Here is a 25,871-nt window from a genome sequence, read left to right as displayed (position 1 = left end):
GCTGAGCTGACTACACTGACTATGCTATTGGCAGACTCCACTAAGCTGGCAGGTTGGCTAACAGCCTGCTGCCTGGCCTGCACCCTATTTCACTGTGGGGCTAGAGGAGTTAGAGCCCTATCTATGTTGGTAGATAAGAGGAGAGCACCCCTCCGGCTAGGATGGAGTCCGTCACTCCTCAGCAGGTCAGGCTTGGTCCTGTTTGTGGGTGAGTCCCAGAAAGAGGGCCAATTATCCACAAATGTTATCTTTTGGGAGGGGCAGAAAACAGTTTTCAACCAGCGATTGAGTGCTGAGACTCTGCTGTAGAGCTCGTCACTTCCCCTAACTGGGAGGGGGCCAGAGACAATTACTCGATGCCGACACATCTTTCTAGCTGATTTACACACTGAAGCTATGTTGCACTTGGTGACCTCTGACTGTTTCATCCTAACATCGTTGGTGCCGACGTGGATAACAATATCTCTATACTCTCTACACTCGCCAGTTTTAGCTTTAGCCAGCACCATCTTTAGATTAGCCTTAACGTCGGTAGCCCTGCCCCCTGGTAAACAGTGTATGATCGCTGGGTGATTCGTTTTAAGTCTAATACTGCGGGTAATGGAGTCGCCAATGACTAGGGTTTTCAATTTGTCAGAGCTAATGGTGGGAGCCTTCGGAGTCTCAGACCCCGTAACGGGAGGAGTAGAGACTAGAGAAGACTCAGACTCAGACTCCGACTCGCTACATAATGGGGAAAACCGGTTGAAGGTTTCTGTCGGCTGAATGAGCGACACCGGTTGAGCATTCCAACAGTATTTCCCTCCAGAAGCCATGAGAAAGTTGTCCGGCTGCGGGGACTGTGCGGGGGGATTTATACTAACGTTACTGTCTGTACTTACTGGTGGCACAGACGCTGTTTCTTCCTTTCCTACACTGATATTACCCTTGCCTAACGATTGCGTCTGAAGCTGGGCTTGTAGCACAGCTATTCTCGCCGTAAGGCGAGAATTCTCCTGTATATTATGAGTACAGCGACTGCAATTAGAAGACATCATGTTAATGTTACTACTTAGCTTCGGCTGTTGAAGATGTTGATGAACCATGTCCAGATAAAGCGTCCGGAGTGAAAAAGTTGAATAAGGGAAAAAAGTTGCGATGGAAAAAAGGAAAATAACGTAAAGTTGGCAGCTAAAACGCACAGGAAAATGACTCTTCTGTCTCGGGATAAACGTCCGGGGTGAAAAAGTTTAACGAAAAAAGATGAGTGAGGACAAAACTAAAAAGTTGGTAAATTTGTTGAACACAGAGATTGATTAAACGTTTATTAAAAGTAAAACGTGAATAGTTTGGCAGGTAGCCAAGTAGCAACAAACAGCAGAGCAGCACGGAGACAATGCGGAGACAATTTTGCATTATGTGTGAAATTAGTTTCAGTATAGTTTAGGTGTAGTTCGCGAATAGAGTCAAGGATATGTTTTGCATTAATCTGAAGGGCTACTGCAACACGTAGCATGTTTGTATTTACCTATCAATACTTTCAATTAGTAATAGAGTTATAGTAGATAATACAGTCCAGTAACCGCTTATTTTTACAAAAAACGTAAAATAGAATGATATCAACCCGCAAGGCCAAAGGTCAAATGATTTGCTATAAACATGAGCACTAACGATAATAAATAGGCATAACACAAATGTAAAGAAATATTCGTGAAAATATATATTAATGACAAGATATGAAAACAAGATTCATTTATTGATTGTTTTGGATATGATTGCTCTAGATGGATTTTGAGTTTCTGACTTTCTTGGTGTCCCGGTCTCATTGGTGGTGATAGCTTCTACAGCCGAGCATTTGAGAAGATGTTTCAGCAGTGTTTGGAGCTGCCCTCACAGTCGCGCCACTCTATCTCGTTCCCCCTGCTGTGCACACACTTCATGAGCTGCACCCACGAGCTCTGTCCCGAAGAGGTAAGGCCCCACAACCAAAGCAACCAATGGTTGAATGAAAACCTTATGAAGCATAACCATCACATCCATATCTAGAATTCATTTTGTAAGTCTATGTCTGTAAAATTCAGGAAACATTCCTAAAGTTCCTGAGTTTTTTAGAAATCCCGGTTGGAGGATTCCCAGTTAGAGTATTCCCTCCCTGCATTTTCCCTCCTGATTCCGGGAATCCTCCAACTGGGATTTTTGAAAAACCTGGGAACTTTGGCAAAGTTTCTGTAATTTAGCAACCCAACTTGAGATTCTCATAAAACACTAAGGGCAGCATTTTCATAATGCAAAATAATTGTGCAAAGTGCAAAACCTACTATAAATGTCATTATAATCTGTCAGTGTGAAATAATTTGGAAACTTTTCTTCAACAATGTGCAATGTGCATAACAAAGTGATTTATGTATTGATCAGTTTACTAACAAAAAACGTTTCAAATTAAATCACTGTGAGATTATAATGAGGTTTATTGTCATTTTTGCATTTTGCATAATTATTTTGCACTTCGAAAATGTTGCACTAAGATTCCCATCTCACACTGCTCCTGAGTGGTTAACTACCTGTCCCTTCCCTGCGTTCTCCCAGCGGCATCACATTGGCGACCGCAGTCTGTCGCTCTGCAACATGTTCCTGGACGAGATGGCCAAGCAGGCGCGCAACCTCATCACCGACATCTGCACCGAGCAGTGCACGCTCAGTGACCAGGTGAGGGGCCATTGCCATGGAGACCGGTGTCCTTGTGGAATAGGGTATATAATGATGTATTTGTCACTTTAGCGGTCACTTTTTTCCATAGTGACTTCAGTACAGTAATTCCATATATTTTTAGTATGTGTATGTGATCCAGAGTAGGAGTGCTGCTGATTTTAGGTTTTGACTTTTATAATGAATGGACAGGGGCAATATTGATGTGAGCCTAATTTATAGTTGATCGTCAATCTGACAGCTTCATGGAATCCTATGATAACTTCTTATCAAGGTATAGATAAAATTATTGCACATAGATTTTCATTCAGATGTAGATTTTCTCTCTCTGCAGCTGCTCCCTAAACACTGTGCGAAAACCATCAGTCAGGCAGTGAACAAGAAGTCTAAAAAGCAGACTGGGAAGAAAGGTGAGCCGGAGCGAGAGAAGCCGGGTGTTGAGAGCATGAGGAAGAACAGGCTCCTGGTCACCAAGTGAGTTACATGTGTCTGTGCCGAGGTGCATACAGTGGGGAAAAAAAGTATTTAGTCAGCCACCAATTGTGCAAGTTCTCCCACTTAAAAAGATGGGAGAGGCCTGTCATTTTCATCATAGGTACACGTCAGCTTTGACAGACAAAATGAGAAAAAAAAATCCAGAAAATCACATTGAATATTTTTAATGAATTTATTTGCAAATTATGGTGGAAAATAAGTATTTGGTCATCTACAAACAAGCAAGATTTCTGGCTCTCACAGACCTGTAACTTCTTCTTTAAAAGGCTCCTCTGTCCTCCACTCGTTACCTGTATTAATGGCACCTGTTTGAATTTGTTATCAGTATAAATGACACCTGTCCACAACCTCAAACAGTCACACTCCAAACTCCACTATGGCCAAGACCAAAGAGCTGTCAAAGGACACCAGAAACAAAATTGTAGACCTGCACCAGGCTGGGAAGACTGAATCTGCAATAGGTAAGCAGCTTGGTTTGAAGAAATCAACTGTGGGAGCAATTATTAGGAAATGGAAGACATACAAGACCACTGATAATCTCCCTCGATCTGGGGCTCCACGCAAGATCTCACCCCGTGGGGTCAAAATGATCACAAGAATGGTGAGCAAAAATCCCAGAACCACACAGGGGGACCTAGTGAATGACCTGCAGAGAGCTGGGACCAAAGTAACAAAGCCTACCATCAGTAACACACTACGCCGCCAGGGACTCAAATCCTGCAGTGCCAGACGTGTCCCCCTGCTTAAGCCAGTACATGTCCAGGCCCGTCTGAAGTTTGCTAGAGTGCATTTGGATGATCCAGAAGAGGATTGGGAGAATGTCAGATGAAACCAAAATATAACTTTTTGGTAAAAACTCAACTCGTCGTGTTTGGAAGACAAAGAATGCTGAGTTGCATCCAAAGAACACCATACCTACTGTGAAGCATGGGGGTGGAAACATCATGCTTTGGGGCTGTTTTTCTGCAAAGGGACCAGGACGACTGATCCGTGTAAAGGAAAGAATGAATGGGGCCATGTATCGTGATATTTTGAGTGAAAACCTCCTTCCATCAGCAAGGGCATTGAAGATGAAACGTGGCTGGGTCTTTCAGCATGACAATGATCCCAAACACACCGCCCGGGCAACGAAGGAGTGGCTTCGTAAGAAGCATTTCAAGGTCCTGGATTGGCCTAGCCAGTCTCCTGATCTCAACCCCATAGAAAATCTTTGGAGGGAGTTGAAAGTCTGTGTTGCCCAGCGACAGCCCCAAAACATCACTGCTCTAGAGGAGATCTGCATGGAGGAATGGGCCAAAATAGCAGCAACAGTGTGTGAAAACCTTGTGAAGACTTACAGAAAACGTTTGACCTGTGTCATTACCAACAAAGGGTATATAACAAAGTATTGAGAAACGTTTGTTATTGACCAAATACTTATTTTCCACCATAATTTGCAAATAAATTCATTAAAAATCCTACAATGTGATTTTCTGGATTTTTTTTTCTCATTTTGTCTGTCATAGTTGACGTGTACCTATGATGAAAATTACAGGCCTCTCTCATCTTTTTAAGTGGGAGAACTTGCACAATTGGTGGCTGACTAAATACTTTTTTTCCCCACTGTATATGTGTGTGACTGTTTGTGTGTGTGCCTGCGTGTGTGTCTGTGTGTGTGTGTGTGTGTGATGGTATGTGTGGTTGGTGAAGCGGATCTCCAGGTGGGAGGTGAGGTACTCGCGGAGGGTAAAGGTGTGTCAGTAGTTGCTGATGTTAATTTCTATCTCATTGTGTCTTCCAGCCTGGACAAGCTGCACACGGCGCTGTCGGAGCTGTGCTTCTCCATCAACTACGTGCCCAACATGGTGGTGTGGGAGCACACCTTTACCCCCCGCGAGTACCTCACCTCCCATCTGGAGATCCGCTTCACCAAGTGAGTCCACCCACCCACACATAGGATACCTCCCAAATGGTGAGCTTTTCCCTATTTAGTGCACTACTTTTGACCAGGGCCCTAAGTGCACTATATAGGGTATAGGCTTCCATTTGGGACATAGCCATATTTCAACAGCAATGTTTCCTATCCTTCTGGTCCTCAAGTGTTCATGCTGTGTTAGGATATCATACGATGCAATCGATACAATGGATATGATACGATAGATACGATAGATAGTATGATAGATAGATATGATACATTACGAAATATATGATACATTACCATGGATTGAAACAATATGATCGATAGATACGATCTATAGATCGATCCAAGACTCATGATGCTCCCTCTTCTCTCAGGTCCATTGTGGGGATGACCATGTACAACCAGGCCACGCAGGAGATCGCCAAGCCCTCCGAGCTGCTCACCAGCGTGCGTTCCTACATGACGGTGCTGCAGTCCATCGAGAACTATGTGCAGATCGACATCACGCGGGTGTTCAACAACGTGCTGCTGCAGCAGACCCAGCACCTGGACAGCCACGGGGAGCCCACCATCACCAGCCTCTACACCAACTGGTGAGTCCCGCCCAACCAACACACCAGTCCTCAGTTCACATATTATGTCATCTGGGTGATTCCTCATGAAACCAGGACAAAATAAATGTCCAATGAGTGGATGGAGATTTGGGCCGTATGTATTAAGCATCTCAGAGTAGGAGTGCTGATTTAGGATCCGTTTTTCCTTTTAGAACACAATGAATAAGATAACATGGACAGGGGGGACATGATCCTAGAGCAGCACTCCTACACACAGGTTGAAATACGTTCTATCGTGTCATCCAGTGAGATTGAGTCTGCTTGTGTGTCCATAGGTATCTGGAGACCTTGCTCCGGCAGGTAAGCAATGGCCACATTGCCTACTTCCCTGCCATGAAGGCCTTTGTCAACCTGCCCACGGAGAACGAGCTCATCTTTAACGCTGAGGAGTATTCGGATATATCCGGTGAGACCATCAGAACCATTTATTAGACGTAATAGAGGCTTGCAATACTTTGAGCAGGAATTTTTAGCCTCACCTGTATAGGACAATGTGATGTGATGGTTATAGTGTATACTGAGGCTGCTGTGTAGTGAATATAGTTTTGTGAATATTCTGCTGCTCTAGGACAACACGCTTTTTTGGGGGGAAAGCCTTGCAGCCTTTATTGGGTTAAATATGTGTACATTTTAATCATGGCCACCTACATACTTAAATCCCAAAAGCATTGGGGATAAGCGAGAGGAGTATGAATAGTGACCTATTGACACAAAGCATTTCTGACATCCCCCTGCTCTCTCTTTCCCACAGAGATGAGGTCACTGTCGGAGCTGCTGGGACCCTATGGCATGAAGTTCCTCAGCGAGAGCCTCATGTGGCACATATCCTCCCAGGTGGCAGAACTCAAGGTGTGGTCACTGACTGAATCTGAGGTGTTCTTGATTGTTTTTGTTTTCCTTCAGAGCTGTTTGTACTCATGTTGATGCCCCTGGGCTCTATATCTCTGTTGAATCTCATTAATAGTACCTCTCTCTTTTTTTATTTTGTTCTTTCTGTTTGTTTGTCTGTCTCTCTCTCTCTCTCTCTCTCTCTCTCTCTCTCTCTCTCTCTCTCTCTCTCTCTCTCTCTCTCCCCCCTCCCTCTCACTTCCAAAGAAACTGGTGGTGGACAACGTGGAAGTTCTTAACCAGATGAGGACCAGCTTTGATAAGCCAGAGCAGATGGCTGCCCTCTTTAAGAAGCTCTCATGTACGTCTCTCTCTTGCCCATGTCTTACTCTCGTAGCCCCAAAACAGAAGAAGCAGTGTGACTATCAGTGTGCTTGTTGCCATATTAAGCACATCCTGTATATGGTAATGAGTCCAGATGTGCTCCCTTTTAGCATATTTCTAAATGTTTTTCCCTCAGATCAAGACTGTACTGAGTTTGTAACACTTTTACAGGAGGTTAAAGCTTTGTTATGTCTTTGTCTGTGTTCTGTAGCTGTTGACAGCGTCCTGAAAAGGATGACCATTATTGGAGTCATCTTGTCATTCCGATCACTGGCCCAGGAAGCACTCCGCGATGTAAGTCCAGTCACGACACTTATCCTGACCAATACTGTATCACTGTCACAAACTGGGCCTCTGTATCATCACTGAAGTCCTCTGCTGTATATCTGGATTCAAATAAGATCAAGTCAAAATTGGCATTAATGTGGCTTGGGTGGTTTAGTGGTTAGTTCCACCGCCTACAGCACTTGTATACCAGTGTCGACATGGGTTTGAAAACGCACTCTCTTTTCCTATTATTCCCTACTTTCTCTCTCTGTCCAATAAAATATATAAAAATATGAAAGTAGTGAAAGAAAGATGCCAGTAACTAGATTTAACATGACAACATACCGGCACTCAAATGTGACCCCTTTTTCTGTCACATCATCCGTCGTCAGGTGCTGTCCTGCCACATTCCTTTCCTGGTGAGCTCCGTCGAGGATTTCAAGGACCACATTCCCAGAGAGACAGACATGAAGGTAGGAGGCAACGGGTATAGGACCTTTCTCACTGGGTAAGAATGGGAAAACAGTCTAGATCAGTGTTTCCCAAACCTCTCTCGAGTACCCCCAGACAGTTTGACTTATTAGATGTATTTTAGTACAAGCACATCTGATTAAATTGGTTAACCAAACACCAAGACCTTCATTAGTTGAATCAGGTGTGCTAGTTCTGGAATACATAAAATAGGTGGAACTAGTGTCCCCTGTACTCGAGGATAGATTTTGGAAACACTTTTGTAGATGATGATCTTATGTTTGAGACTGTGATTTCCTCTTCCTGTCAGGTGGCCATGAACGTGTATGAGCTGTCGTCTGCAGCAGGCCTGCCCTGTGAGATAGACCCAGCCTTAGTGGTGGCCCTTTCCTCACAGAAATCAGGTGAGAGCCAGAACTAGGCCCCTGCAAAGGGCTGACAAAGTGTTTGCCAATGGAAATAAACACATTTTAGGAAGATTTTCATTTTATGTGTCACTTCTAAACATTACAAAAGGAAAGCCTGGCCATATTGAATACTGCTACCTGGAAAAAACATAAACATGATTATGGTGTAGTTGGCAGAGCTTTGACATTGTTTTCTAAGAGCAACTGTTTGATTGACATCCAGTTATTAATTGTACATAATACCACTCTTTCCAGAAAACATCAGCCCGGAGGAGGAGTATAAGATCGCCTGTCTGCTCATGGTCTTCGTTGCCGTTTCCATGCCAACTCTGGCCAGCAACGTCATGTCTCAATATAGCCCTGCAATCGAAGGTATTTATATAATTTCGATGTGTCAATGGTCGTTTGGGTAATAGTGGCTGTGTCTGATTACCCATAGAACCCACCAGGTGCAGATATAGATCTGTCGAGTACTTTTTAGAAAACAAGTATGGGTATTCAGACAGACAGGCCCTATATCCTTAATAGTATGGTTAGTACATGTCCGAATACCCTTTCTAAATAGTAAGTACTCTGATCGCGTATGCGAAAATATAATAATTTATAGTAGGCCTTTGTGAAATATGGAACATTTGGTATGCTTTAAATGCCAGGATGGTATACTCATTTCAGCTTTTCATCTAGTACGAATGCTATTGAGGAAGAGGCATGTCTTTTCAGACCCACGTGTGTTCGAAAACAGCTGATCATCAGATAAGGAGACATGCGCTTCCAAAATGAATGAAGGGGGGGAACAAGCACGATTGCACATTATATGATGCCTTCTCAGTATGAATGAGCCTAGTATGTTGATATCTAGTTTTAGTAAATAGTAGGCAAGAACTAAACTCAGCAAAAAAAGAAACGTCCCTTTTTCAGGACAATGTCTTTCAAAGATAATTCTTAAAAATCAAAATAACTTCACAGATCTTCATTGTAAAGGGTTTAAACACTGTTTCCCATGCTTGTTCAGTGAACCATAAACAATTAATGAACATGCACCTGTGGAACGGTCGTTAAGACACTAACAGCTTACAGATGGTAGGCAATTAAGGTCACAGTTATGAAAACTTAGGACACTAAAGAGGCCTTTCTACTGACTCTGAAAAACACCAAAAGAAAGATGCCCAGGGTCCCTGCTCATCTGCGTGAATGTGCATTAGGCATGCTGCAAGGAGGAATGAGGACTGCAGATGTGGCCAGGGCAATAAATTGCCGTACTGTGAGACGCCTAAGACAGCGCTACAGGGAGACACGACAGACAGCTGATCGTCATCGCAGTGGCAAACCACGTGTAACAACACCTGCACAGGATCGGTACATCTGAAAATCACACCTGCAGGACAGGTACAGGATGGCAACAACAACTGCCAGAGTTACACCAGGATCGCACAATCCCTCCATCAGTGCTCAGACTGTCCACAATAGGCTGAAAGAGGCTGGACTGAGGGCTTGTAGGCCTGTTGTAAGGCAGGTCCTCACCAGACATTACCGGCAACAACGTCGCCTATGGGCACAAACCCACCGTCACTGGACCAGACAGGACTGGCAAAAAGTGCTCTTCACTGACGAGTCGTGGTTTTGTTTCACCAGGGGTGATGGTCGGATTCGCATTTATCGTCGGAGGAACGAGCGTTACACCGAGGCCTGTACTCTGGAGCGGGAGGGTCCATCATGGTCTGGGGCGGTGTGTCACAGCATCATCGGACTGAGCTTGTTGTCATTGCAGGCAATCTCAACGCTGTGAGTTACAGGGAAGACATCCTCCTCCCTCATGTGGTACCCTTCCTGCAGGCTCACCCTGACATGACCCTCCAGCATGACAATGCCACCAGCCATACTGCTCGTTCTGTGCGTGATTTCCTGCAAGACAGGAATGTCAGTGTTCTGCCATGGCCAGCGAAGAGCCTGGATCTCAATCCCATTGAGCACGTCTGGGACCTGTTGGATCGGAGGGTGAGGGCTAGGGCCATTCCCCCCAGAAATGTCAGGGAACTTGCAGGTGCCTTGGTAGAAGAGTGGGGTAACATCTCACAGCAAGAACTGGCAAATCTGGTGCAGTCCATGAGGAGGAGATGCACTGCAGTACTTAATGCAGCTGGTGGCCACACCAGATACTGACTGTTACTTTTGATTTTGTTACTTGTCCCTTTGTTCAGGGACACATTATTCAATTTCTGTTAGTCATATGTCTGTGGAACTTGTTCAGTTTATGTCTCAGTTGTTGAATCTTGTTATGTTCATACAAATATTTACACATGTTAAGTTTGCTGAAAATAAAGCAGTTGACAGTGAGAGGACGTTTCTTTTTTTGCTTAGTTTTTTTCAGACACAGCCAGTGTCTTATTGCCTGAGATGATTTTGTTAATAACTATAGAGAGATTGAGGTAGCCAAGGTAAACAGTCTAGAGCAATTGTTGTTGGACTGTGATAACTGAGAAGTAAATGTTTTCTTCAATCTTTCTAAGGGCACTGCAACAACATTCACTGTCTGGCGAAAGCTGTCAACCAGATAGCTGCTGCCTTGTTCACCATTCACAAGGGAAGCATTGAAGATCGTCTCAAAGAATTTCTGGCTGTAAGTACAACATGTCGCTCTTCTGACTATTGACGCTATGGAATGCATTGTCAACATTTATATATTATATGCATATTTTCCTCTCCCTCCCTGTGATTTAATCACATTAAATGGACAATCTGGTATTGGTGCATCCATTTCTTTACTTTTACATGAATTATATTTAGCCATTGATTCTTGGATAGAACTTATGAATAAATACCTCTTGAGTTTAGTTCAACTGTCTTACCCCATCCAAACCCAAAATGCCAGCTTGTTTTACCCCATTGTTTGTAAGCAAATTAATTGTAAACAAACTGTATAGCTTCAAAACATAGTTAAAACTAATTTTGATCTCATGGCCAGTCATTGTATCATGGCTCTGTCTATGAATTTGAGAGTGGCTACATTTCTCCAGCCCCATTCCTCAGCTGTCCTAAATTGACTTTAACATTACAAATGGATTTGTCACTACTTTTTTCCCCACTACTGAGCAGTTTCTGGAATGCATTGTCTTTGAAAACTTCAAACTTATTTTTTAAATTGATGAGCAACTTCAAAATAAATCAGTATTGCTGCAGACCTTTAATACTCTGCTGTTTTGGTATTTACAGCTGGCATCTTCCAGCTTGCTGAAGATCGGCCAGGAGACCGACAAAATGACGACACGAAACAGGGAGTCTGTGTACCTGCTGCTGGACATGGTGAGTATTTGTGCTGATTCAATACATTTGGGATGGCACAATACGGCATGGCACATTACCCAAGGAGATTTCCGAATACTGCAACTAGTGATTTATTTAGCTACTTTTATTATGCGATGTACATGGGAAGGAGCCAATTATTTATACAGAAAATTGCCTTAAATAATGGCCCATTCCATCTATGAATGTCACCCATTATCATTATGCATATATATGATAAATAAAAGTTTTCACACCCACACATTTTCTCTGAGAATCTTTTTTATACATACTGTTCACTTTATTGAGATAGAAAGTCATAAATGGGTGGGGGAGACAGATGGGTAGAGATACAGAAGGTGCAGGTGGGGTTTAAACCCATGCTGCAAGGGGCAATGTGTAGTCTGGAGTCGGAAGCGCTACCACTAGAACAGATTCCGGCACAAAATACATGTTTTTGGTTTGGTTTCAGATTGTCCAAGAATCTCCATTCCTCACCATGGACCTCCTGGAGTCCTGCTTCCCCTACGTGCTACTGAGAAACGCTTACCACGCCGTCTACAAGCAGAGCATCAGCTCCTCTGCATAAGTCTCCTCTTCAGAACAGAAGTCCCTCACCAGGGACATCAAGTGGACCACAGGAGCCTTGCTAACATAAACTGCCATGTGCTCATTTCTCTTGGTCTTAAAACTACACTACAGTATGAAGTTGTGGGATACATTTTTTTCTCCTCATGAAATTGCATTAATGACCCGTCGTTTCCTAAAGGAGTCATAGTAACCTATGAGTTTTGGATAAAAAAAAAAGAAAAAAAGATTGACACTACGAAGAAAAAAAATTTGAATGAAAAGCAGCCGTTTTTTACATACAAAATGTAGAGAAAAAGGTGTTATGGAAAAATAACACTGATGTTTGGGGGGTGAATTTTAAATATCTTTATCATTAATAATAATGTTGCTTGTTTATTGACCGGCGCTTTAATGATGAACAGTGATTTTGTTTAGGTGGTTGTTCTAGATTTTGATGGGTTATTCTGTGTGTTTTTTACAGTTTGGTTTTTATATTTGCCAAATTATTGACACAAATGCATCTCATTGTTGCTGGTAGCTATATAATAAGATGAACAGATGGTGGTGTTTGTAAAAAGCATAGTATAATTTTTTTACTAACTCATGATGCCTCAGTGGCATTAACTCACCATTGTACCTGCCCATATGGTATGATAAACATTCTTGCATATTTATGGAATGTTTATAAATTGTTCTTCCTTAACACCTTTTTATGTTTTACATTTTTGAAAATTCCACTAACTTCCATAACATAAATAAACAATAGGTTATATCAAACTGCTCTGTTAGTGTATATATAAGAGCATTCAGTTGACGGACCATTGTAACAGAGTGAGTTCCATCCCAACGGTGACACAAACTCTCAACCTTTTGTGCACAACAATGCTCACCACTCAACTTCAACTGTGTAAACTGACTCCATGATCAACAGCTGTCTTTCATTTAGTTTTAATAACTTAAGTTGTCAGGGAGGGGGCTCATCAATGGCCACTCAGATGCTTATCTACCCAGCTAATTTCACATCTGACAGACCAGAGGGATATACTACAAAGCAGGATCAATGAGTTACCCAGCTAACTTTGATAAACAACCTGAAATAACTATTGATTTTCTGGTTCATAGGTGTTTTTGGTTGATGAGTCAATTAGACCATGCCCATTTTATGCTCATCTTCTTAAAGAAATAAATCATTATTTCAGAATATTCTGGTAAGTTAGCTGGCTAAGTCATTGATCTTGCTTTGTAGGATACCCCTCAGACATGTACTAAGAAAGATAACATCTGATTCATACACCTAGCTTCAGGAAGTGCGCAGTCAGAGCAGTGCCAGCAACCGAGGTTAATCTGAACACCACTGAGAGAGAAACAAGGCCAAATGGTCTTTGACTTATTGGGGGGGGGCAATAGTTTTTCCTTCATTATCTGTGAGTATTTGTATTTATTATGGATCCCCATTAGCTGCTACCACTCTTCCTGGGGTCCAGCAGTTATACATTTAAAAAAAACATTACAATACATTTACAACAGATTTCACAACATATTAAGTGTGCCCTGAGGCCCCTACTACTATACTACCACATATCTACAACACAAAATCCATTTGTATGTGTGTGTATAGTGCGTATGTTTGTGTTGCTTCACAGTTCCCGCTGTTCCATAAGGTGTATTTTTATCTGTTATTTTTTCAATCTGATTTTACTGCTTGTATGAGTTACTTGATATGGAATAGAGTTCCATGTGGTCATGGCTCTATGTAGTACTGTGCACCTCCCATAGTCTGTTCTGGACGTGGGGACCGTGAAGAGACCTCTGGTGGCATGTCTTGTGGGGTATGCATGGGTGTCCGAGCTGTGTGCCAGTAGTTCAAACAAACAGCTCGGTCAATACTTCTCACAAATACAAGTAGTGAAGAAGTAAATCTCTCCTCCACTTTGAGCCAGGTGAGATTGACATGCATATTATTATTAATGTTAGCTCTCTGTGTACATCCAAGGGCCAGCCGTGCTTCCCTGTTCTGAGCCAATTGCAATTTTCCTAAGTCCCTCTGTGGCACCTGACAACAGGACTGAACAGTAGTCCAGGTGCGACAAAACTAGGGCCTGTAGGACCTGCCTTGTTGAAAGTGCTGTTAAGAATGCAGAGCAGCGCGTTATTATGGACAGACATCTCCCCATCCTAGCTACTGTTGTATCAATATGTTTTGACCATGACAGTTTACAATCCAGGGTTACTCCAAGCAGTTCAGTCTCCTCAACTTGCTCAATTACCACATTATTCATTACAAGATTTAGTTGAGGTTTAGTGAATAACGCTTTTATTTTTTAAAATATTTAGGACTAACTTATTCCTTGCCACCCATTCTGAAACTAACTGCACCTCTTTGTTAAGTGTTTCAGTCATTTCAGTCGCTGTGGTAGCTGACGTGTATAGTGTTGAGTCATCCGCATACATAGACACACTGGCTTTACTCAAAGCCAGTGGCATGTCATTAGTAAAGATTGAAAAAAGTCACGGGCCTAGACAGCTGCCCTGGGAATTCCTGATTCTACCTGGATTTTGTTGGAGAGGCTTACATTAAAGAACACCCACAATATAGCAGGGGGTGTAAAGCCAAAAACATACGTTTTTCCAGCATCAGACTATGATCGATAATGTCAAAAGCCGTGCTGAAGTCTAACAAAACAGCCCCCACAATATTTTTATCAACAATTTCTCTCAGCCAATCATCAGTCATTTGTGTAAGTGCTGTGCTTATTGAATGTCCTTCCCTATAAGCGTGCTGAAAGTCTGTTGTCAATTCGTTTACTGTAAATTAGCATTGTATCCGGACAAACACAATTTTTCCAAAAGTTTACAAAGAATTGGTAACAGGCTGATGGGTCGCTATTTGAGCCAGTAAAGGGGGCTTTACTATTCCCTCCAGGCCTGAGCGCGCACACACTTTCTAGTAGGCTTAAATTGAAGATATGGCAAATAGGAGTGGCAATATCATCTGCTATTATCCTCAGTAATTTTCCATCCAAGTTGTCAGACCCCGGTGGCTTGTCATTGTTGATAAGACAACAATCATTTTTTCACCTCTTCCACACTTACTTTAAGGAATTCAAAATTACAATGCTTGTCTTTCATAATTTGGTCAGATATACTTGGATGTGTAGTGTCAGCAGTTATTGCTGGCATGTCTAAGGTTGCTAATCTTGCCAATGAAAAAAACATGAAAGTAGTTGGCAATATCAGTGGGTTTTGTGATGAATGAGCCATCTGATTCAATGAATGATGGAGTGGAGTTTGTCTTTTTGCCCAAAATGTCATAGTGTAGTTTCTTCTTCTTTTTATTCAGTTTAGTCACATGATTTCTCAATTTGCAGTACGTTTGCAATCGCTTGTACAGCCAGACCTATTTGCCATTTATTTTGCCTCATCCCTCTCAACCATACAATTTTTCAATTCCTCATCAATCCACAGGGATTTAAGTTTCATGTCATTTTCTTAATGGGTGCATGCTTATTAGTAACTGGGATAGGCAATTTCATAAATGTGTAAAGTGCAGCATCTGGTTGCTCCTCATTACACTCCACGTACCAACAAATATTCTTTACATCAACAACATAGGAATCGCTACCGAACTTATAGTATGACCTCTTATACACTATATTAGGCCCAGCCTTTGGAACTTTGGTTTTCCTAGATATGGCTACTATATTGTGATCACTACATCCGATGGATTTGGATACTGCTTTCAAACGAATTTCTGCAGCATTAGTAAAGATGTGATCAATACATGTTGATGATTTCTGCGAGCCAGAATATACCTATTTGGGGTGTTGTTTTTCATTGCTTGGCCACAAGATGGCCCCATCATTCCTTTGTACAGTCAAGGGCGCACTGGTAACATTTACCACCACATACACTACATCACCAAAGGTATGTGGACACCTGCTGGTCGAACATCTCATTCCAAAATCATAGACACTAATATGTTATAACAGCCTCCCCTTTCTGGGAAGGCTTTCCACTAGATGTTGGAACATTGCTGCGGGGACATGCTAGTGAGGTCGGTCACTGATGTTGGGCAATTAGGCCTGGCTCGCAGTTGGCATTCCAATTCATCCCAAAGGTGTTCGATGGGTTTGAGATCATGGCTCTGTGCAGGCCAATCAAGTTCTTCCACACCGATCTTGAGAAACGGGGGCATTGTCATGCTGAAACAGGAAAGGACCTTCCCCAAACTGTTGCCACATCTACAATGTCGTTGTATGCTGTAGTGTTAAGATTTCCCTTCACTGGAACTAAGGGACCTAGCCCGAACCATGAAAAACTGCCCCAGACCATTATTCCTCCTCCACCAAACTTTACAGTTGGCACTATGCATTCGGGCAGGTAGTGTTCTCCTGGCATCCGCCAAACCTAGATTTGTCCGTCGGACTGCCAGACGTCAGCACAAGAACAGAGAACGTGTTTCCACTGCTCCAGAGTCCAATGGCGGCGAGCTTTACACCACTCCAGCCGACGCTTGGCATTGCGCATGGTGATCTTAGGCTTGTGTGCGGCTGCTCGGCCATGGAAACCCATTTCATGAAGCTCCCGACGAACAGTTCTTGTGCTGACGTAGCTTCCAGAGGCAGTTTGGAACTCGGTAGTGAGTGTTGCAACAGAGGACAGGCAATTTTTACGCGCTTCAGCACTCGGCGGTCCCGTTCTGTGAGCTTGTGTGGCCTACAACTTCGTGGCTGAGCCGTTGTTTCTCCTAGACGTTTCCACTTCACAATAACATCACTTGGGGCAGCTCTAACAGGGTAGGAATTGACTTGTTGGAAAGGTGACATAGAAATTGACTTGTATGAAAGGTGACATCCTATGACGGTGCCACATAGTCTGACAACTCACATTAAATTATTATGCTGCTCTGTCATTCACTACATACTTTATTCTGAGACTGCCATCATTGAAGTTATTTGTGGTGAAGAGGTGGCACGCAAGGTGTTGTACAAAACCAAGTCATCAGCGATTAGATTGTCTCTAACCAATCAGAGTATCAAAGCCAATGGCACATTTTCTAACTGTCGTTTTACCCACGTGTGTTCTGGCTCTGGCCCGATCCATCGGTTTCTGGACAATTCAGACGACCCCGAATGTGTTCGCATTCGGTGAAGGGTCGGGGATGTAACCGGGATACTTTTGAGGAGATGAGAAACTCCATTGGAATCGTATTAACGGCCATTATGTACGTTGCCCATTTCGTCAATGGGCCACGCGGTGCCTTCTGGCCAATTCTGGGACAAGGAAAGCTCTCCTTCAAGGAGTGAATGGGAGTCAATTGGGCGGAGAAGAAACTAATGTCTGTGGGCATGATGTAGCGTTTGACCGGAGCAAGGAGTCTGGGTAGCCAGGCAACCTAAATTGGGCATGCGTACGAGGCAATTGAAGGAATCTAGTGCTTATGTTAACTTTGATTGTATTCAATGAAAATTATAGACCTTTCAAATGTTGTATGCAACATTATTGGCAAGTGACTTGATGCCTACTGTGCCAAAGTGATTTAAAGTTTGGGGCAAAGTAATCACGTCAGAAAATTATATCAAACGTTTTACCATTGTAACATTTGATGTACAGTCAGATTCACTGTGGTTGTGTGAAGCGTGCTATAGAGTTCACACCTGGCGATGCCTCATCATCGCGATTGGATATTCCCAATGAATATTCCCAACCCTGGATTGCTGATGCTATGTTTTGGCCATTGAGAGGCTTTGAAGCCACCGGTCGGCCGTATTGGCACTCCCCAGAAGAAGCAGTCCTCTATAGGAAGGAATGGAATTCTACAGTATTTAAATGAAATGTTTCAAGGACAAAATTACATGTATTTCTAGTAACATTAGAACTTTCCCAAAATTATTATTCAATATTTTAAAAACTGTTTAGCTCACATAATTTAGATTTTTCAAAGGTGGGGGAGTGCCAAGATGGAGGCGAGGCGGCTTCAAGCAGCGCCCCCTGTCAGTTATCTAGTGTATATATAAAAAATTGGTTATTCCCAATCATTTGCAACAATGTCAATAACCGCCATCGCTATCTTTCCTTTGCGGTACCACAAACTGTCGTGATTACCAGCTGCGATGAAACTTTATAAGTTGATTTTACTCCAGGTTCAGAGTTTGTCTGGGCAATGTCTTAACATCACCCTAAAACCTACTCTGACTTGAGTTGGGAGTTTCTTTTGTCTTAAAACAGGGTTTTTTTCTGAGATGCTTTGTGGATATGGGCCCTGAACTAGTTGTCCGTATTGGTGTTTTATGGGTTGTGCCTGGACACCTATCTTAGAACAAATGGCCACAGTTATCCCTCCCTGGAACATCATACAGAACACACAGTTGTACTGCAGAATTCTACAAATCTGATTGCTATTTGTATTTATTGTGGATCCCCATTAGCTGCTGTCAAGGCAGCAGCTACTCTCCCTGGGGTCCAGCAAAATTAAGGCAGTTATACAATTAAAACATACTAGGGTAATTAAAGGGATGTTGTCACTGGCAATAAGATACAGTGGGGAGAACAAGTATTTGATACACTGCCGATTTTGCAGGTTTTCCTACTTACAAAGCATGTAGAGGTCTGTAATTTTTATCACAGGTACACTTCAACTGTGAGAGACGGAATCTAAAATAAAAATCCAGAAAATCACATTGTATGATTTTTAAGTAATTAATTTGCATTTTATTGCATGACATAAGTATTTGATACATCAGAAAAGCAGAACTTAATATTTGGCACAGAAACCTTTGTTTGCAATTACAGAGATCATACGTTTCCTGTAGGTCTTGACCAGGTTTGCACACACTGCAGCAGGGATTTTGGCCCACTCCTCCATACAGACCTTCTCCAGATCCTTCAGGTTTCGGGGCTGTCGCTGGGCAAAACGGACTTTCAGCTCCCTCCAAAGATTTTCTATTGGTTTCAGGTCTGGAGACTGACTAGGCCACTCCAGGACCTTGAGATGCTTCTTACGGAGCCACTCCTTAGTTGCCCTGGCTTTGTGTTTCAGGTCGTTGTCATGCTGGAAGACCCAGCCACGACCCATCTTCAATGCTCTTACTGAGGGAAGGAGGTTGTTGGCCAAGATCTCGCGATACATGGCCCCATCCATCCTCCCCTCAATACGGTGCAGTCGTCTTGTCCCCTTTGCAGAAAAGCATCCCCAAAGAATGATGTTTCCACCTCCATGCTTCACGGTTGGGATGGTGTTCTTGGGGTTGTACTCATCCTTCTTTTTCCTCCAAACACGGCGAGTGGAGTTTAGAACAAAAAGCTCTATTTTTGTCTCATCAGACCACATGACCTTCTCCCATTCCTCCTCTGGATCATCCAGATGGTCATTGGCAAACTTCAGATGGGCCTGGACATGCGCTGGCTTGAGCAGGGGGACCTTGCGTGCGCTGCAGGATTTTAATCCATGACGGCGTAGTGTGTTACTAATGGTTTTCTTTGAGACTGTGGTCCCAGCTCTCTTCAGGTCATTGACCAGGTCCTGCCGTGTAGTTCTGGGCTGATCCCTCACCTTCCTCATGATCATTGATGCCCCATGAGGTGAGAACTTGCATGGAGTCCCAGACCGAGGGTGATTGACCGTCATCTTGAACTTCTTCCATTTTCTAATAATTGCGCCAACAGTTGTTGCCTTCTCACCAAGCTGCTTACCTATTGTCCTGTAGCCCATCCCAGCCTTGTGCAGGTCTACAATTTTATCCCTGATGCCCTTACACAGCTCTCTGGTCTTGGCCATTGTGGAGAGGTTGGAGTCTGTTTGATTGAGTGTGTGGACAGGTGTCTTTTATACAGGTAACGAGTTCAAACAGGTGCAGTTAATACAGGTAATGAGTGGGGAACAGGAGGGCTTCTTAAAGAAAAACTAACAGGTCTGTGAGAGCCGGAATTCTTACTGGTTGGTAGGGGATCAAATACTTATGTCATGCAATAAAATGCAAATTAATTTCTTAAAAATCATACAATGTGATTTTCTGGATTTTTGTTTTAGATTGCGTCTCTCACAGTTGAAGTGTACCTATGATAAAAATGACAGACCTCTACATGCTTTGTAAGTAGGAAAACCTGCAAAATCGGCAGTGTATCAAATACTTGTTCTCCCCACTGTATATCTATGCTGTACTTTAATTTGTCAATTTCATTAAATGTAGAGAGGTGGTGCTGTGGTGAGCTGGCCAAATATTCATACCAAGCTGTTTCAGTTCTGTAAAGCAAACAGCTCATAACTGCGTGGCTAGCACAGCCTCTTGTACTGTAGAAGTGTTGGATTGGCCTAAGGCGCTATTACAGCACGGGGTCGCAGCTATAGAAGGAGGCCAAGGCAAAATATGTATTGTTACACAGAGACTGTTAGGTAATCCATAACAGTACATGGAGACCGCTATCCTCTAGGCCTCTGTCCAATGAAAAATAATTAGTTATCCCATTTGCACTTGCATAGATACAGCAATCTTGGTGCGAGATCACTGAATGGGTAGTCTCACGTGGCCATCCGTCTAAATCCCGTCTTCTTGACTTGTGAGCCCGGCCTTCCGAGGCTACTGAATGGCTTCCTACAGGTGAAAGTAAGATGATGCTTTGCATAGGGATGCAGATAGCGTTAAGTGGGCAAGCATATGAGTGGTATTGTGTTGTGGTAGTAGATGATTAGAAGTAAGATGAGGTGTGTGTGTGTGCGCCGGAGAAGATGGCTGCCGTTTTACAGCCCTCTAACCAATTGTACTATTATGTGTGTTTTTCCGCGTTATTTGTAATTTATTTTGTACATAATGTTTCTGCCATCGTCTCTTATAACCAAAGAGAGCTTCTGGATATCAGGACAGCGATTACTCACCTCGCATTGGACGAAGATTTTTTCTTCAACGAGGCGTTCGCGAAGGATATCCTACAGACACCCGACAAGGCCCAGATCCCCGTCATTCGCGTGAGGAAGAGACAGAGATATCGCGGACGCAGATCCGGGTGCCTTGTAAGGATCCGACGGCGAGCGAGTAAACTGCCTCTCCCATCAATCCTATTAGCCAACGTTCAATCTTTTGAGAATAAAATTGACAATTTAAGATTACGGTTATCCTACCAACGGGACATTAAAAACTGTAATATCTTATGTTTCACGGAGTCGTGGCTGAACGACAACAATGATAACATTCAGCTAGCAGGCTATACGCTACATCGACAGGACAGAACGGCAGACTCTGGTAAGACAAGGGGTGGCGGTCTCTGTATATTTGTAAACAACAACTGGTGCACAAAATCAAATACTAAGGAAGTCTCGAGGTTTTGCTCGCCTGAGGTAGAGTATCTTATGATAAGCTGTAGACCACACTATTTACCAAGAGAGTTTTCATCTATATTTTTCATAGCTGTCTATTTACCACCACAAACCAATGCTGGCATTAAGATTGCACTGAATGAGTTGTACAAGGCCATTAATCAACAGGAAAACGCTCATCCAGATGCAGCGCTCCTAGTAGCCGGGGACTTTAATGCAGGGAAACTTAAATCCGTTCTACCTAATTTCTACCAGCATGTTAAATGTGCAACCAGAGGGAAAAAAACTCTAGACCACCTTTACTCCACACACAGAGACGCATACAAAGCTCTCCCTCGCCCTCCATTTGGCAAATCTGACCATAACTCTATCCTCCTGATTCCTGCTTATAAGCAAAAACTGAAGCAGGAAGCACCAGTGATTCGGTTAATAAAAAAGTGGTCAGATGACGCAGATGCTAAGCTACAGGACTGTTTTGCTAGCACAGACTGGAACATGTTCCGGGATTCTTCAGACAGCATTGAGGAGTACACCACATCAGTCACTGGCTTCATCAATAAGTGCATCGATGATGTCGTCCCCACAGTGACCGTACGTACATACCCCAACCAGAAGCCATGGATTACAGGAAACATCCGCACTGAGCTAAAGGGTAGAGCTGCCGCTTTCGAGGAACGGGACTCTAACCCGGACGCTTATAAGAAATCCCGCTATGACCTCCGACGAACCTTCAAACAGGCAAAGAGTCAATACAGGTCTAAGATTGAATCATACTACACTGGCTCTGACGCTCGTCGGATGTGGCAGGGCTTGAAAACTATTACAGACTACAAAGGGAAGCACAGCCGCGAGCTGCCCAGTGACACAAGCCTGCCAGACGAGCTAAACCACTTCTATGCTCGCTTCGAGGCAAGCAACACTGAAGCATGCATGAGAGCACCAGCTGTTCCGGACGACTATGTGATCACGCTCTCCGTAGCCGATGTGAGTAAGACTTTTAAGCAGGTCAACATTCACAAGGCCGCAGGGCCAGACGGATTACCAGGACGTGTACTCCGAGCATGGGCTGACCAACTGGCAAGTGTCTTCACTGACATTTTCAACATGTCCCTGACTGAGTCTGTAATACCAACATGTTTCAAGCAGACCACCATAGTCCCCGTGCCCAAGAACTCTAAGATAACCTGCCTAAATGACTACCGACCCGTAGCACTGACGTCTGTAGCCATGAAGTGCTTTGAAAGACTGGTCATGGCTCACATCAACAGCATAATCCCAGAAACCCTAGACCCACTCCAATTTGCATACCGCCCCAACAGATCCACAGATGATGCAATCTCTATCGCACTCCACACTGCCCTCTCCCACCTGGACAAGAGGAACACCTACGTGAGAATGCTATTCATTGACTACAGCTCAGCATTCAACACCATAGTGCCCTCTAAGCTCATCACTAAGCTAAGGATCCTGGGACTAAACACCTCCCTCTGCAACTGGATCCTGGACTTCCTGACGGGCCGCCCCCAGGTGGTAAGGGTAGGTAACAACGCATCTGCCACACTGATCCTCAACACGGGGGCCCCTCAGGGATGCGTGCTCAGTCCCCTCCTGTACTCTCTGTTCACCCATGACTGCATGGCCAGGCACGACTCCAACACCATCATTAAGTTTGCCGACGACACAACAGTGGTAGGCCTGATCACCGACAACGATGAGACAGCCTATAGGGAGGAGGTCAGAGATCTGGCCGTGTGGTGCCAGGACAACAACCTCTCCCTCAACGTGACCAAGACAAAGGAGATGATTGTGGACTACAGGAAAAAAAAGAGGACTGAGCACGCCCCCATTCTCATCGACGGGGCTGTAGTGGAACAGGTTGAGAGCTTCAAGTTCCTTGGTGTCCACATCACCAACGAACTATCATGGTCCAAACACACCAAGACAGTCGTGAAGAGGGCACGACAAAGCCTATTCCCCCTCAGGAGACTAAAAAGATTTGGCATGGGTCCTCAGATCCTCAAAAAATTCTACAGCTGCACCATCGAGAGCATCCTGACTGGTTGCATCACCGCCTGGTATGGCAACTGCTTGGCCTCTGACCGCAAGGCACTACAGAGGGTAGTGCGTACGGCCCAGTACATCACTGGGGCAAAGCTCCCTGCCATCCAGGACCTCTATACCAGGCGGTGTCAGAGGAAGGCCCTCAAAATTGTCAAAGACTCCAGCCACCCCAGTCATAGACTGTTCTCTCTGCTACCGCACGGCAAGCGGTACCGGAGTGCCAAGTCTAGGTCCAAAAGACTTCTCAACAGCTTCTACCCCCAAGCCATTAGACTCCTGAACAGCTAATCATGGCTACCCGGACTATTTGCACTGCCCCCCCACCCCATCCTTTTTACGCTGCTGCTACTCTGTTAAGTATTTATGCATAGTCACTTTAACTCTACCCACATGTACATATTACCTCAACTACCTCAACTAGCCGGTGCCCCCGCACATTGACTCTGCACCGGTACCCCCCTGTATATATAGCCTCCCTACTGTCACTTTATTTTACTGTATATATAGCCTCCCTACTGTCACTTTATTTTACTTCTGCTCTTTTTTTCTCAACACTTTTTTTGTTGTTGTTTTATTCTTACTTTTTTTGTTTAAAATAAATGCACTGTTGGTTAAGGGCTGTAAGTAAGCATTTCACTGTAATGTCTGCACCTGTTGTATTCGGCGCATGTGACCAATAAAATTTAATTTGATTTGATTTGATTAGGCTGGGGAGAACATAGTATGAGATGAGTCACAGTGCAATTTTTGTTATTTTATTTTCCATTGACATTTCCAGGTGTGTGTGAGAGAGAGAGCGTGCGCTTGCGAATAAGAGAGTTGGAGTGAGTAAGTGAGAGAGAGGCTCTCTGGAGACTTGACTAGGCGTAAACAGTTGCAGCTATCAGGGTGAGTGACAGGCTCAAGCCATTTGTGGGTGCAGGGCTGTGGAACTGCAGCCTGAGAAGTATAGGGTCCCGTGAAGAAGGCCATGAGATGATGGGAGCAAGAATCGAGGCAGCTGAAAATCACTGAAAATGTTGCGATGTAATCCTGTGGGAGTTCTCCGGATAAGATAGAGAATGGATAGGAGAAATACCAAATATTTTGCCATATCACATTAAGGATATAATTGTCATTTTAAAAATGTTTTGGATAAACTGTCTTTAATAGATTTGTACAGAAAAATAATAATTTTGAGAATAAACTCAATGTAATTTCGAGAATAAAGTCACAGTTATAAGACTAAAGTAGGGGATTTGGTTAACTGCCTGTCTCCCTGGCTCCCTGTTGCAGCTCCTGTTGAAATACCTGCAGTTAGATGACCTGGTGAAACTGTACTTTAGAATTGGCTTTAGTAACAAGGAAATCCTTTCTGTTTTAGCACATACAACCATATTATTATAAGTATGCCTATTTGGACCTGGAAGAGGTTGTGTCACAGATTCTTTTCAGTAGGAACAACATGGACTTGGATGAGGTATTTCATCCACGGACTTGGATGAGGTACTGTATTTCATACAATACCATGTGGTTACATACATAGGTAGAGACAGGTGGGTTGTGTTGGGGAGGGGTCAACCTACCAGGGTAGTTACACACAGAACAGGAATAAAATCATCAACATTTACTAATGCTGCAGAGATTTGCTTTAAGGCAGTATCCTTATCCATTGGATGTAGTAGCCATATCTAGGAAAACCAAAGTTCCAAAGGCTGTGCCTAAGATAGTGTATAAGAGTTTTGTAGTGATTCCGATGTTGTTGATGTAACAAATACAGTGGGGGAAAAAAGTATTTAGTCAGCCACCAATTGTGCAAGTTCTCCCACTTAAAAAGATGAGAGAGGCCTGTAATTTTCATCATAGGTCATCAACTATGACAGACAAATTGAGGAAAAAAAATCCAGAAAATCACATTGTAGGATTTTTTATGAATTTATTTGCAAATTATGGTGGAAAATAAGTATTTGGTCACCTACAAACAAGCAAGATTTCTGGCTCTCACAGACCTGTAACTTCTTATTTAAGAGGCTCCTCTGTCCTCCACTCATTACCTGTATTAATGGCACCTGTTTGAACTTGTTATCAGTATAAAAGACACCTGTCCACAACCTCAAACAGTCACACTCCAAACTCCACTATGGCCAAGACCAAAGAGCTGTCAAAGGACACCAGAAACAAAATTGTAGACCTGCACCAGGCTGGGAAGACTGAATCTGCAATAGGTAAGCAGCTTGGTTTGAAGAAATCAACTGTGGGAGCAATTATTAGGAAATGGAAGACATACAAGACCACTGATAATCTCCCTCGATCTGGGGCTCTACGCAAGATCTCACCCCGTGGGGTCAAAATGATCACAAGAACGGTGAGCAAAAATCCCAGAACCACACAGGGGGACCTAGTGAATGACCTGCAGAGAGCTGGGACCAAAGTAACAAAGCCTACCATCAGTAACACACTACACCGCCAGGGACTCAAATCCTGCAGTGCCAGACGTGTCCCCCTGCTTAACCCAGTACATGTCCAGGCCCATCTGAAGTTTGCTAGAGTGCATTTGGATGATCCAGAAGAGGATTGGGAGAATGTCATATGGTCAGATGATACCAAAATATAACTTTTTT

The 25,871-nt window shown here is 43.5% G+C and overlaps 1 protein-coding gene across 2 annotated transcripts in view; it reads left to right on the top strand.

Annotated features, from left to right (window-relative positions):
• LOC311109751 (nck-associated protein 1-like) overlaps positions 1 to 12,681 on the top strand; it is a 58,644-nt gene extending 45,963 nt beyond the window's left edge. For both annotated transcript variants that reach the window (XM_084152727.1, XM_084152728.1), the window contains exons 17-31: positions 1,818 to 1,950; positions 2,566 to 2,685; positions 3,020 to 3,159; positions 4,961 to 5,092; positions 5,455 to 5,673; positions 5,970 to 6,100; positions 6,446 to 6,543; positions 6,790 to 6,883; positions 7,118 to 7,200; positions 7,566 to 7,646; positions 7,955 to 8,048; positions 8,307 to 8,423; positions 10,559 to 10,668; positions 11,262 to 11,351; positions 11,803 to 12,681. In XM_084152727.1, coding sequence (XP_084008853.1) covers positions 1,818 to 1,950; positions 2,566 to 2,685; positions 3,020 to 3,159; positions 4,961 to 5,092; positions 5,455 to 5,673; positions 5,970 to 6,100; positions 6,446 to 6,543; positions 6,790 to 6,883; positions 7,118 to 7,200; positions 7,566 to 7,646; positions 7,955 to 8,048; positions 8,307 to 8,423; positions 10,559 to 10,668; positions 11,262 to 11,351; positions 11,803 to 11,919 — 1,759 coding nt within the window. In that variant the 3' untranslated portion in view covers positions 11,920 to 12,681. The remainder of the gene's footprint in view (positions 1 to 1,817; positions 1,951 to 2,565; positions 2,686 to 3,019; positions 3,160 to 4,960; positions 5,093 to 5,454; positions 5,674 to 5,969; positions 6,101 to 6,445; positions 6,544 to 6,789; positions 6,884 to 7,117; positions 7,201 to 7,565; positions 7,647 to 7,954; positions 8,049 to 8,306; positions 8,424 to 10,558; positions 10,669 to 11,261; positions 11,352 to 11,802) is intronic.
• The last annotated feature ends 13,190 nt before the right edge of the window (positions 12,682 to 25,871 follow it).

The sequence above is a fragment of the Coregonus lavaretus genome (assembly GCF_964263955.1).
Source record: "Coregonus lavaretus genome assembly, chromosome: 35".
Lineage (NCBI taxonomy): Eukaryota > Metazoa > Chordata > Actinopteri > Salmoniformes > Salmonidae > Coregonus > Coregonus lavaretus.
Note: the sequence above shows the minus strand (reverse complement) of the source record. Positions and strands in the feature narration are given on the sequence as shown.